At 40.5% G+C, this 13,554-nt stretch overlaps 1 protein-coding gene across 1 annotated transcript; it reads right to left on the minus strand.

The window, feature by feature from the left end:
* Nucleotides 1-4,755: 4,755 nt before the first annotated feature.
* Nucleotides 4,756-13,302, minus strand: RTCA (RNA 3'-terminal phosphate cyclase). The gene is made up of 11 exons (XM_074152070.1): nt 13,063-13,302; nt 12,846-12,946; nt 11,384-11,527; nt 10,333-10,456; nt 9,766-9,824; nt 9,103-9,244; nt 7,879-8,003; nt 7,683-7,741; nt 6,964-7,058; nt 5,728-5,832; nt 4,756-5,378 (listed from the first exon to the last, which is right to left on the minus strand). The coding sequence occupies exons 1-11, from the start codon at nt 13,105-13,107 to the stop codon at nt 5,280-5,282; spliced, it is 1,098 nt and encodes a 365-aa protein (XP_074008171.1). The 5' UTR covers nt 13,108-13,302; the 3' UTR covers nt 4,756-5,279.
* Nucleotides 13,303-13,554: the final 252 nt, after the last annotated feature.

Genomic DNA, 13,554 nt, shown 5'->3' on the forward strand with positions numbered 1-13,554 from the left:
TATCTAATTCTAAAAAAACTTTTCCATTGTTTTCATTGTAACTAATTTAATTTGGCATTTTTTCCCCTATATGCACCTTTATTTGGTCCACTGTTTTATTTAATCTATGGCTCATTTTAACAATGTCAGTTATAAATAACCTGTGCTGGAATATTTCAGAGAATTCTTCTGCACTATGTTCAGATGATCATTGGTTGTCAGATATGGCATTCAGGATGACAGGATAACTGTGGTGGGAAGGGACTGTGGGAGGGCTCTGGTCCAAACTCCTGCTTGATGCAGGGTCTGCCATGAGCTCAGGCAAGGCTGGTCAGGGCTTTGTCCAGCCTGAGCATCTCTTGTCTCAGTTTGCCCCTGCTGTCTCTTGCCCTCCTGCATGCACCAGCATGGAGGGCCTGGCTCCGTCTCCTCTGTAACCTCCTTGTGGGCACCAGCTGGTAGGTGCCCCTGCAGCCATCCCCTCACCAGGCTGAGCAAGCCCCCTTCCCTCAGCCTCTCCTCACAGGGCTCCAGCCCCAAACCAACCTGACCATCGGTGTCTTTCGTGTATGGAGGGGTCCCAAACTGGGTGCAGCATTCTCAACATGGTCTAGAAAATAGTAAACGTTTCACTAATGTTTTAGTGACCAGAATGAGAGCCATAGGCTCGGAAGAGAGATGGTTCCCAGCTGAAGTAGATTTAAGGTCACAAGACGAGAAAAAGCTCAAAGGTACTCTTTTTGAGAATAACAAGAGTTCTGTATTTAGCCTCAGTAACCAGAGTGCAGTATTTCCTGGGGAACTTTTTGTAACTGGCTGCATAGAATGCCCTTATTATTTGTCTTGAGATTTCAGTCCCCGCATATCTCAGTGCAGTGCCTTTCTCTTATTGCATTCATCCAAACACAATTCTCTCTCATGGAAGTACACTAGGCACATGCGGCTTGAGAGGATTAATCCCATTTCCTTGGTATATAGAACTTGTGAGTCATCACCACTACTTGTTTGAGCAGTATTAAGTGTAAGCATCTTAGTTGTATCTATACACCCACACTGAAGTTTTTATATAAGATTCAAATGTGCCTGATTAACATAAGAAAACCCAGTGCATATTTGTAGAGCAGGTGCAAGCAATGTCTCATCTCTTCCTGAACAAAAGGTTAATACATTCCCACAAGTGACTTAATCCAACCTTATCGCTAAAAATGATATGATTGTAAATGGATATAAATGAAAGTTAAAAAGCTTCAAGTAATGCACTGTAATTATTGGTTAATATTCAAAAAGGGCAGGAAGTTTTAAGAAAGAAATGTTACACCACTAACTACCAATAACTAATTTGCACACACTGCATTAATTTTAATAATTATGCTGTAAAATTTAAGCTTAAGTACATACATCACATGCAATGCAGGAGTGTGATGTAACAAGATCTGCAGCTCATGTTTTGACTTGCAGATTTAAAAATCTAAGTGAATTGAAAGTAAATGTAAACCCAGAGGATTTAAGTTTTATGATTCAAGTTTTTCCGTTGAAAAGGGAAAACAGCAACTTGGTAGAATATGAATGATACTTGTAGTTCCAAATTCATTTTATGGATTTTATTACCTCAGTTAAAATTTGCTCGAGTGTTTCTGCAGTGGTGGCCCCAGTTGTCACGTCACAAGAGAAGGCTGGACGGGCCTGCAAGGAAGCTACCAAGGACTGCCAATAATTAATGATCAGCTGCTCTTTTTAACCGGCTTGTGGAGGGCAGGGAGGTGCAGTAATAGTTGTCGGTATTGTTGTGCTGCTGTTTATTGTACATTTACTAAGAGGAGGTTGAAGAAACTTTTTCTGGTAACCTGAGTTTTGTTAATCTTTAAGTATGTTGGCTGAGCATTTATATGCTTTTGTGTGTCGATCTGGAAGACATGAACTGCATTTTAATTTTTCAATGGGAATTTTTTGTTCAGCTGAATTTTGCTCTGTTTTGTTGATTATTTTTTTCTATTCTCCTTAGAAACAAAGTCTGCACACTTTAAAATTGTTTCCAAAAGAAATTTTTGGTTAAATAGACCTGATTTCAGGAAGTGTTGGATAGAGCTAGAAATTTTAACATGAGATAGTTCTCTCAAGGTTTCGCTAGCTCTTCTTTTTTGCTGCAATTGTTCCAAGACAGTTTTGGGCATTTGTGAATGTGGGAAAAATTTTGGTAGCGCTGCAGACTGGCATAGTTTTTTTCAGAAGCAAAGAGAAGCTATGAAAAAGCTATGAAAAGGTACTCCAGCCAGGCTTTAAGCAGATATAAAATCATGCTGAAGCTTATCCTATTTCTTATGCATAATGCAGTATGTGTATGTGCACAAATATGTAAAAACCTGCCTCATCTAAAAGATTTAATTTAGCTGTTCTTTTATTCATAAGGGTTTCTTAATATGACAGGAGCTAGTTATGCTGATTTATTTAGCCTTTAAACCATCTAGGCATTAACATCTAAGTATGCTTACAGTCCACAAAGAATCTATTAGGCAAGAAAGCGGGTCATTCTTATTTGATTGCTAAGGTGAAGCAGCAATTACAGGGCAAGAAGGCCAAGTGTGTAAGGCACTGGCTAAAGAGTTTAAAACCTAAAGGGTTTTAAACCCCTAAAGAGTTAGTTGCTGGATTGTATTTCTAAAGAAGTACACAACACTGGCTTACTTTGAACAATAGTACAAAGAATGTCTCTCAATTAGCATAATTTCTACAAATGCTTGAATTGCATAATAAAAAACAAATGTAATTGCCTGCACTGAAAGTTGCTTGATTGGATATTGGTAAAAAGATATTTTTTTGAGCAACCTGGTCTAGTGGGAGGTGTCCCTGCCCACGGCAGGGGAGTTGATGATCTTTAAGGTCCCTTCCAACTCTAACCATTCTATGATTCTATATTAAATTACAGAGAACCCAATGATTGAATTCAAGAGTAATAAAAAGGAACACTTTGTTAATTACAACCTGTATTCAACATGCTTTTTTGTACTAATTTTAAGCAATACTATGTAACTATTTGTAATTAATTTTCAGTCTTACCATTTTAGTTCTAGGGTTTACTGAAGATTCCTTGGTCTTAGCTGCCAGAGCAACCTGAGGATTCCCCACGTACCAGAAATTTTCTGGGTAAGATAGAATTGATCATCTAATTTTCTTCTGCTGTGTCTTCTTCTGAAGAAATAGTGAAGCACTGGTATACTGCTAAGCTCACCTTTGCAATATGTTTCCTGTAGCAGAAAGTAACTTGCATTTAAGAAGCAGTCCCTCAGCTTAAGAAACAAACAAACAACTCCACAAAAGCTAAAACACGCAGTGTAACCCTTTTCCCTGCTTACATTAAATGCCAGCTCTGGGAGTGGTTGAGCTCTGTTAACAAGTTGCACAGAAAAATTGTAGAACCTTCATCTTTGAAAACTTTCAGAACTTGACTGGACAAGGCCCTGAGTAACGTGATAGAACTTTTAAGTAGCGGTGCTTTGATCAGGAGGTTGAATTAAATTACACCTGGCCATCCTTTCAGCAGGAATCTCCCCATTAGAAGTAAAATTAGTCAAGTATATTAATTTTTTGAATTGTAGAAACAGGTAAAGATCCGTTGAAATGTGGCTTAGAAGAACCTGTTTTCTTAAGCACAGCTCCTTGGGGGTTTTCTTTCAAGTTGTTTTTTTTGAAAAACACATTCTTGAGTTCTTCCAGAAAGAATCACTGAAAATGATTAGCAGCGCTGACCGGTTGTTCAGAAAGGTGCTGTCAGCAGCAGTCAAGTATCGGTGTTACAGACTTCAGCGGGTATCTGCTGCCCCCTTCAGACCATTCCCAGTGTTAGAGAAAAGTAATTTCCGTTTAGTCAGACATTAACGGCATCCTATTCTGTTGCACTAGTTTTTGGGTGGGGAAAGGGGAAGAACCCTAAGAGGAAAGATATTATTCAGTAGATACTCGGTGAACGTTTCTGTATGTCAGTAAAGGATCTCTGTCGCGTTTGAAATGCACAGCAATGCAACTATCTTAGTAAGACAAACCATACTTCAAGTTACATCTTTGGCTGTCAGATTCAATAGTCACAACTGAGAAAAAAAAGATCTTAAAGCAAGGGCTGAACACCAGGCTGTGGAAAACCTGGAAATCAATTCAAGCGTTCAGGGTGTATTTATATAGTTTTGGTTAAGTGATTCCAACTCAGTGATTCAGTTCTTCATACACAAAATGAATTACAGCCTCTCTCTCCTTTATCTTCTTTTTACAACAGGAAAAGCTTTTGTAGCACCATCAAGACTGGGAGGTCTTATGTATTTCAGCCATAGATGGGGGATGATGCAACTGGATTTTATATTCCTGAATACACCTGTGTGTACATGAAGTATTGCGTATATACATGTATGTATCTGTGGGTATATATGTGTGTTCAACAGCTCCCTAATCTCAGCTGAAATTAAGTACTCCCTTTAAAAAGAACAAACAACGGCTTCATGAAAGTGTAGACCCAGGTAGTACAGTAACAAGGACAACTGTAGATAGAAAATCCTATCATCTCATAAAGTTAACATTTTGTGTTTCAGATGTAATGAGGTACATTTTTTTAGCTTGCTTGAGAAGGTTTTTTAAAACAGATGAAAAGATTGAAAAGTAGATTATTTTATGCATTGAGTGTTCCTTCTGTAGGGAGAGAAAGAAATTATGCTTCTGAAAAGTTGCATTGTATCCATCTCCCACTAACACAACCTGCTGAGATAACAGCAAATATAAATAACAGGCTTTCATATCGTGATATTGCTTTATTATTTCCTCACGCACAATTTAAGCAAAATGGTTAAGGAAGACAGCGATACAGACTTGATGGTGCACTTCATTCCATATACCTCATAACATAAAGGCTCCCAAAGAATAAAACTTACGTTTTTTTAAAGTGGAAAGAATGTATCAGTATTTTTTCAAAACTGAAATAGTTATTTTCCACTCTGGTGAATCTGGATTTTCAAGGCTTCTAACTGAAGCTCTCAAATACATACACTGTATTCTATTTGCTGTCCTGTCTGTATTCATTTTGCTGCTAATAGTTTAAAAAAAAAAAAAGGAAAGAAAAGAAGTTTCCATTTTTCACACCACAGATTCTCAGCACACTAAGGAAAAACTCGACATCAGCCTTGAAGTTAAGTCGCTCAGATGTGACAGAAGGCTCCTCCTGTTCACGTGCGTATTATACATCCATTGAAATGTAGTGCAGTTCATCACTGAGGTATCTTGAGGTTTGCTTTTGTCAGCTTGTGTTGTATTTTTTTTTACCCCTATAAATTTGGGTTTATCATCCCCATTCCTTGGCACTCAATGATGTAGGTATCTTTACTGGGATCTTCCTCTTCCGATTTTGTCACAGTAAATTTGGCCTAAAACAGGATTAGAAATATATCACTAAGTTATAACATACATAAGTTTAAATATTCCATATCTGATGTCCAATAATCATACTGCCATGTGTTTACGTATATTATAGCTCTGATTTAATAAAAAAGCATTTAAATAAAGGCGGTAAAAGTATCTAACCATTCTAAAGGCATTTAACTCTAAAGCACATTCACTTTCTACAGATAAACTTCCATACAAATATTGTAGTAATTATTTTGTCAGTCCTTGTCCTCCACAATCAAGTTCAGTTCACAATGCCTGCTAAACTGCATGTTTCCTAGTTACTGGATGAAAACTGACAGATAAAACTCCCTGAAGTTCTGGACTTACCTTTGTTAGCTGCTCTGCAAAGTGTATAGCCGTTTGAGTATGAAGCGTAATTGGTCCACTTTTCACTCTAGATACCCCGTTGGCTAGTGCCATAAAAATGATGAGCTGAAAGGGAGGGAAAGCTAATTAAGTAACTCTACAGATGCTACTAACTTATTGATATAAAAAAAAAAAAAAGGAAAAACATACAACATATCCGTAGATGTAAAAATGTGGTCTGCCAAGTTTCATAAAAGCTCATGGTGCTGAGTGGTAAGAGTGATCCAAGGCTCAAGGAGTTTGGAAATGACCACTGTAATGCCTATTACACAAGTGCTGCTACTTTTCCACAGTGGAGTTCAGCACTGAATTTCTGTTACTACACTGAACTTTGCTCTCCTTTACCCTCCTGCCTTGAAATTCCCCTGAGTCATGTCAGACTCCAGATTGCTAGATTACTTTTGTGTGGAGAGAAAAACTCAGGAAGAGGTTTTTTTTCATTGTAACACTTTATGATCACATATTCACCCAACAGATATTAAAAAAATCTGGTTTGACTTACACATCACCATGACAAATACTCTGTAAAGCATCACGTAACTGAGTGGTTCCCATACATGCTGAATCTAGCTGTGGCATGTTTCCACCAATTGTACTGTGCATACTTTGGAAAAAGTAGGATGAGTCCAAGACCTAAATACTTCCTTTTATACTACATAATAGTAATGTGTGGGCAGGTGTTTACAGCTAAGGTAATGTCATCCTATCTAGAGCAGCCCAAGATTCTTATCAGGCTGTGTTATTGAAAATAAGATAGTGGATGGTGGAAGGCCTTAATTCTCAAATGAAATTAGGCAAGCAAGGCAACTGGGAACACCTCCTACATATTCTCATTCTTAATATGTAACCAGGGACCTGTTTTTAGTCCACTACATGGAGTCCCAAACAGAAGCAAATTCCTACCTCTTTCTTCCATACCTACTAAGATTTGCAGGAAGGGAAAATCTAAGAATGTTGATGCAAAGTCAGGAGGATCTGGGATTCCCAAGAACATATGTAATTTGCTAATCCTAGCGATGTTGTGACCACACCCAGAAACCTCCTAAGACTTCTAGTTATCAACTAATTAGGTAAAGCCTGTGGAGATGAAATCTACATCTCATTCTTTCCTTGTACAGATTTATATTCTTTACAAGTAAGATATAGATGCATGTTCTTGCTACTTCACCTTCATGTAAACCCATACAGGAGCCTTACTTGGTCTTGCAGAGAATCATCCACAGTTCCACCATGTTTAAGATTCCTAAGCAGTATCTCAGCTGCTTCAATGCCAACTTTATCAGAATTCTTTCCTAACGGAGAAATCCAGGAGATTAGGATGCTGCCAATTATTTAACATTTAAAAAGTACAGAAGTAAAAAAAAAAAAATCAAAAAATGATCAACTTTTAAAACCTTATTCCATGCTTTTGCCTCAAATGTCTGCTTAAAAAAATCCTACCATCTTATGATGACATACCGTTCTTATTTTCTAAGCAGTGGGAAGCAAGTAGCCCCACTTACCTTCAGAGAAACACTTTATTCAAAACATTTAAAACCAAAATAACTTCTGTTCCTTTTAATCTAGGTACACATCTAGATTCAGTGCTGAACAAAAACTTCACAGGTAAACCACCAAGACTGTATGTTCTTAAGTCCAGACATTTTCAACTCGGTGATCCTTAACAATCCATTCTGATAAAAGGCAAGTTCAATAATTTTGTAACTACGCAGAAGTAGCTTAGAAGTATAAAGTGTAAGATTTCATTTACTACATTTAAAACCTGCTTATTTCCAGTCCTTTATTACTAAACAATATACATTTAAAATTTCAACACTCAAAGCATCAGATCTCTGAACAAATTATACTTCAGATTCCTATTTGTTAATAGTACATGAAGTTAAATCTAGAAGAGGTATACTTTATACAACTCTCACCTCTCTTGCCAAGTGATGACCCAGCTAACAAACAACCTGTTGAAGTCTCTGCAACAATGCTAAGCAGAAAAAATAGATTGATATATTAAGAACAAAATCACTCACATTACACTTTACTTATCAAATATGTAATCGAGATCTAGCTAATTAACCAGCCAGGTTACAGGTATCAATAGAAAGTTTGGGCTTGTCTTACATTATTCCACTTCCAGTCCCAAAGGCTTGATCATCAGGTTCTCGAACAGGCTGAATGTTAATGTAAAGATCTCTGATTTCTTTTCTGATGCATCTCACTGCTGCTGCTGACATGTCTTTTGCCAGCTAACAAGGTAAGAGGTAAAAAACGTTATGTAATTATAGTAATACTTTTTTCTCCTAAGTCTAATTATTACAGTGGGTCCCTGAGTAAAGGGGCTACTTGAACTCAAAAAAGAGATTGGTGTAGAACCCCTGAACAAGCACTGAACACCATTTTCCCACAAAATTAAGGTAACATTAAACACTGAACAAATGACAATTACAGTGATGTATGTAGAAGCTTCCATATCAATAGAAATTTAAGAACTCTTCTCCATTCATAGGGAGGAAGATTTTTGTTATCTCAAGAGATAGGATTGTAAACCCCCCCAATTATTATGTACAAGATGTACTCTATAATATATAAAATAATAGTTTTAAATTGCAAGCGGGTGGGGGGCAGATGAAGCTTATCCCATCCTTGTGATCCAACCATAGCCAATACTCATGGCTTTGGAGATTTTTAAGACCAAAACCAGCAGTCCACAGCTCTTCAAAAAGTAGCTCAGTTTCTCCTCTTCCTTCCTCTACTAATTCCTAGTCTGTGTGTGAGAAGGGGCCTTAAGAAGATCCCACCACTCATTTTCTCTAAACACAGACAGGATAGGAATAATAGAAAGAAGGGGGCTATGAAGGAGCAAATCTCTGTTTTATCTTTGGCTAAACCTACCCTTAACTTGTTCTGTCTAATACCCTTAGCAATGGTTGAAAAGTATGATGTAGTCTGACCTTTGCCTGTTACAGTGCACCACAGTTTACCCATAAATCTATGAATGAGGGCCATGATTTCAGATTTACAATAATCCATGTAAACATGAATAATATGTAAATGGGATATAAGATACCCTCAATATATGTTAAAGACTTTTCAACAGTCGTATGAAGGATATCAAGGATACCATTCTCATTTCCTGTTTTAGCTGCTACCACGTTCCTGTGCCATAAATGCATTTCAGAAACACCCAAAATTCTATTCTACGGTCTGAATAACTGAAACTATTTAATAAGGCTACTTAGTTTGTATGTGAAAGACTGCAGAATACATGAACAGTAGAGGTATGTTAAGCAGATTAGATAGAGATATATGAAGTTGGATACTACTGGAGCTATTATTGGCACTTACTTTTATAGGCAGTGCTCCAGCAACAAATGCTCTTCCATATATCTTTGTCACTGTGCCACGTTCTGTTAAGTTTATTGGACTCAGCTCTTTGACTGGTGACATCTGGACTACAACTTCACCACCTCCCTGAGGATAGTAGCCCCTATTTAGATACAGTAATCGGATATAATTAAATGCAAAAATCACAAGGAAAGCAAGAAAAGAGCCAGAAGGCTCTGCATATATTTCACTATATATTTTTATGTTTTCTATCACTGAACATACAAATTTTGTTGATGTGTGCCGTAGAAATCTTTGTAATAGAATTATGTTCTCTGTATTACCTCATAGCACACATCTTATTAAGTACCTAACACCAATATAACTGGCACCTCAGAAAAAGCTCAGTAAGGGAATGCCTGTTCAGCATGCGCTTCCCTCGGAGATAGCCCATTGGAAACATTAAACAGCAGCTGAAGACTCAGCAATGAAACAAAAGACAGGAAAGAACCACATCACATTCATAATATGGTGACACTGCACACAGAGGCAGCTAATGCAGGTTAATTCATGTATTATGAATTCATCCCTCAGCTTGATTCAGGGCACCTTGTGTGTGCCTCTGTGCTCACATTCAGGAAGGTTCAGGAAGACCTGACTCTGATACGTGTCTTCATAACTCACCTTTTTTTTATATCACAATTAAATGTGAAATTGAACTTTTCAACTACTGGCTTGAAAACCTGAAAAACAAACATACATAAAAACATAGGGTAAATCTATTTTTGCGTTTATCATTTCCTACTATTTTATGCAGTCTTCCAAAAAAGAGAGTTCGACACAAAAATTTCAGTTACACTGTTAAAAAAAAATACCAAAACAGATAGCCAGTCTCATCCATGCAGCTTATTTGATGTTCCTCATACTTCATTCTGAATGACACTTTGTGTAAAAGGATTTTCTTATGGAAAGAGGGAGATAAATTCTTAAAAATTCACAGCACTTCTAGAATAAAGAATATATTTTAAGTGACATTTTCTTTAGTAATTAAAAGCAAGCAGACTAGTTGCTGTTTCAGCCAGTTCCATGAAACACTGGTTGCTCTCTACATACAGGACACTGGTCGTGTAATATGCCTGTGCCTAATTCCATAATTACAAATAAACTTGCAGTAAGAGCAACAGAAATACAGTAGTTACATTGCATATATATGCATGAAAGATGCACCAAGCCAAAGGAATTTTCCCCTACCATGACTGTGTAGTCTATCTGAGGAGCCATCTCAGCATTAGTCCCACCTTTTAAATGAAGTTCTGATGGGGAAGCGGCAAACAGCACACAGGGCATTGCCACCTGCATCAGTAGACACACACTCCTGAAAGCAATTATAAGACACTCAAATGTTGTGCGGTCATAATCCATAGAATTCCACAGAATCATTACATATCAAAGGCAAATTACTTTCCACAACATTTACACAAGTATTTGATTTTGAACATTACTTGTAAAGTAAACTCAAAAATTACTTTAAAATTACTAATTTAAGACTTCATGTCCTAAATATGAAGGTTTTTGTTTCACAATAATTGCATCTTTAATACTCCTGTTTGAAATAAAAGTAATGTAGCTTACTTGGTGTACTGTGGGATTATGAAAACTGTAGGTTTAGCTAGCAGATGATAAAAGCCGAAAAGGCTTAGGCAGCAATTTTACATTTTAATACTTATTAAATAAAAAAATATTTAGAAAACTATGAAATTGCTTAGAAGCTGGTCAGCAGCCCACACAAGAAAATACAGGGGCATAGAAAACATGCTTTTACAGATAAGATTCCCCTATCATTGAATTTCTCCACACTTCACAGATAACAAAAAACTTCCAAAATACATTTTCCAAAATAAATTTTCCAAAAGTAAGTTTGTTGAGCAAAACAAAAAAGTTATCTTGCAGGGGTTTCAAACATAATTTTGAATTGTGAAAACAAGAATCACCACTGAACTGAAGAAAACATGGGTTTTGTTTTCTTAAACAGCTTCCAAGTGTTTGTGAACCGTACTGTTTCTCTTTTCTTTTTTTTGGCTTGTCTTAATTACTAATTCTGCTGCATTGTTGCTTACTCAAAAATATCTGTGTTAATTAAAAGACATCACCTTGGTTGTTTAGGCTACTGAAGCTCAGAAAAATATTTCTCTTAAATTAAAGGAAACTTTAACTTATGCCTAACCTAGCTTATGGTATTAAAGTTACCAAAAGCAGTTAAGAGCAGTTATTGGTCAGTCATTATCTGTGTACAAAGACATACCCTGCTGTTTTTGTATCTGCTATGTGGGTTCCACCTTTGATCTTCCCAGGAGTGAAGGTTATTTCTGTTGAGCCAATTTCTCCGCCTTCCAGCTTCCCCTCACATAGATCCCGAATGATCTCCAATCCAGACAGATGCTGAGGCCTTGGAGTGATGATACAAAGTTAAAGATACGTTCAAGTAGACTACATACTCAGGTTGTATTAAAAGAACTACTAAATACCAACTAATAAATACTACAATTGCAAGTTTCAGATCAAACAAGGATCAGAAATTCAGTCTGGCTCCTTCTGGAGCGTGTCCAGAGCAACAAAGCCGGTGAGGGGTCTAGAGCACAAGTCTTTTGAGGAGTGACTGAGGGAACTGGGATTGTTGAGTCTGGAGAAATGGAGGCTGAGGAGAAACCTTATCACTCCCTTCAACTACCTGAAAGGAGGTTGTAGTGAGGGTGGGGGTCAGTCTCTTCTCCAAAGTTAACAGGCAATAGCACAAAAGGAAATGGCCTCAAATTGTAACAGGGGAGGCTTAGGTTGGATATTAGGAAAAATTTCTTCACTGAAAGGGTTATCAAGCATTGGAACTGGCTGCCCAGGGAAGTGGTTGAATCACCATCCCTGGAGGTTTTTAAAAGATGAGTAGACGTGGGGCTGAGGGACATGGGTTAGTGGTGGTTCTGGCAGTGTTAGGTTGATGGTTGGACTCAATAATCAACCTTGACAACTCTATGATTCTGTGACTCTACAGTACTTCTCCCAAGTTTGCAGGAACCAAAGGAGCAGCATTCAGGCCATTCTGGAATTCGCAGGATTCTGGTGTGATTTCAGCAATGGGCTAATGATGGCAATACAGAACTGGAGCCCAGCCAGTAGCTGGTTGCCAGAGCCACAAGAGAGCTAACAGGCTTGCTGTGCTTGTGTTTCCACGCCTCTGAGTAATTTAAACAGGAAAGAAACGAACTGTTCTTAATACTCTGCACTCGGTGAACCACATTTTGCTGAGGCATTACATGACCTCAGCTGTACTTCATGTTTCATACCCTGCAGTCTCCTTAGCACCTCTGAATACGTTTTGAGACGCTCTGTAAGCCGGTGGGCCCTGACAGGAGGCGACCGGGGCAGTGCCCTCGCTTGCCCCGGCAGCCGGCCGGGGCCAGGGGCGGGAACAGCGCTGAAAGGAGCGGGCGGAGGCTCCGAACGCCCCCGCCGGGAGACCGCCCGCTTGATACCCCTAGCTTTCAGCCACAGGCGGGATTTTCTGACGAAAAGGCCCCCCTAAAGCAATGGAAATACACGGGGTTTGTTCTTGGAAGCCGTTCAGACAAAAGCAAGCCGAGAGGTCTGCACAGCTACTCCCCCGGCCCGGGGGGGGGGGATGGTGCCCGCACACGCAGTAACGCGACCCCCACCGCGCAGGGGACAGCCGCCGCGCCAGAGGCCGCAGGGAGGCGGGATGGGGCCGTTACCTGAGGCCGGGCTGGCTCCTCCCGGCGCGGATCCGGCGCACCCGCAGCGGCAGGCCCAGCAGGCAGCTCAGGGCCGTGGACACTCGCAAGATCTGCCCGCCCTGCACGGAGAAACGGTGCTCGTCAGGCACTTCCCACCCGGCCGCCCGCTACCGGCCCGCCCGTCACCGCCACCTGGGGCGAGACAGCGCGACGCCGGCCCGCCACCGATGCTCACCCCCTCCATGATGCCGCCGTCTATCTCCACCCTGTCCCCATCCATGACTGGCGGCGAGCAGAGCTGCCTCTCACAGGGGCCCCCGCCGCGCCGATGGAATCCCGGCGGAGCCCTGCAGACGGCGAGCTCCCGGCGAAGCAGCCCCCCGGGGCCGCGAACGCTTAGCGACGGTAGCGCGCCCAAGATGCACTCCGGTGGCGGAGCAGCCCCAAGGCGTCGGTGCGGGTGCCTAGGCCGGGCGGCGGCGCTGGAGCAGGCGCAGAGCGGAGCCACCTCCCCGGCAGGGGCGGCTCCGCCGCGCGAGGGGCAGCCGCCGGGTCCCAGCGCCCGGGCAGCCGCGCAGCGGGCGGGGGGAGGCTCCTTCTCCCCCTGTTAACGGCCACGTCCCGCCACAGGGCAGCGCTGGGGCGGTTCGGCGTCCCGCAGGAGGCAGTGTCATTCCCGGCGACCAAGCGTCGGCTGGGTCGGCAGCCCCGCGGGCACAGCGCTGCC

The sequence above is a fragment of the Numenius arquata genome, chromosome 8 (assembly GCF_964106895.1).
Source record: "Numenius arquata chromosome 8, bNumArq3.hap1.1, whole genome shotgun sequence".
NCBI classification, from domain to species: Eukaryota; Metazoa; Chordata; class Aves; order Charadriiformes; family Scolopacidae; genus Numenius; species Numenius arquata.

Bases quoted from the DNA above. Each gene is read 5' to 3' on its own strand.
- RTCA (XM_074152070.1), bottom strand. From the start codon at position 13,107: ATGGATGGGGACAGGGTGGAGATAGACGGCGGCATCATGGAGGGG. The intron at 10,457-11,383 runs GTATGTCTTTGT...AATTGCTTTCAG, and splicing joins GCAGATACAAAAACAGCAGG to GAGTGTGTGTCTACTGATGC. The intron at 8,004-9,102 runs GTAAGTGCCAAT...TTACCTTGTTAG, and splicing joins CTGGAGCACTGCCTATAAAA to CTGGCAAAAGACATGTCAGC.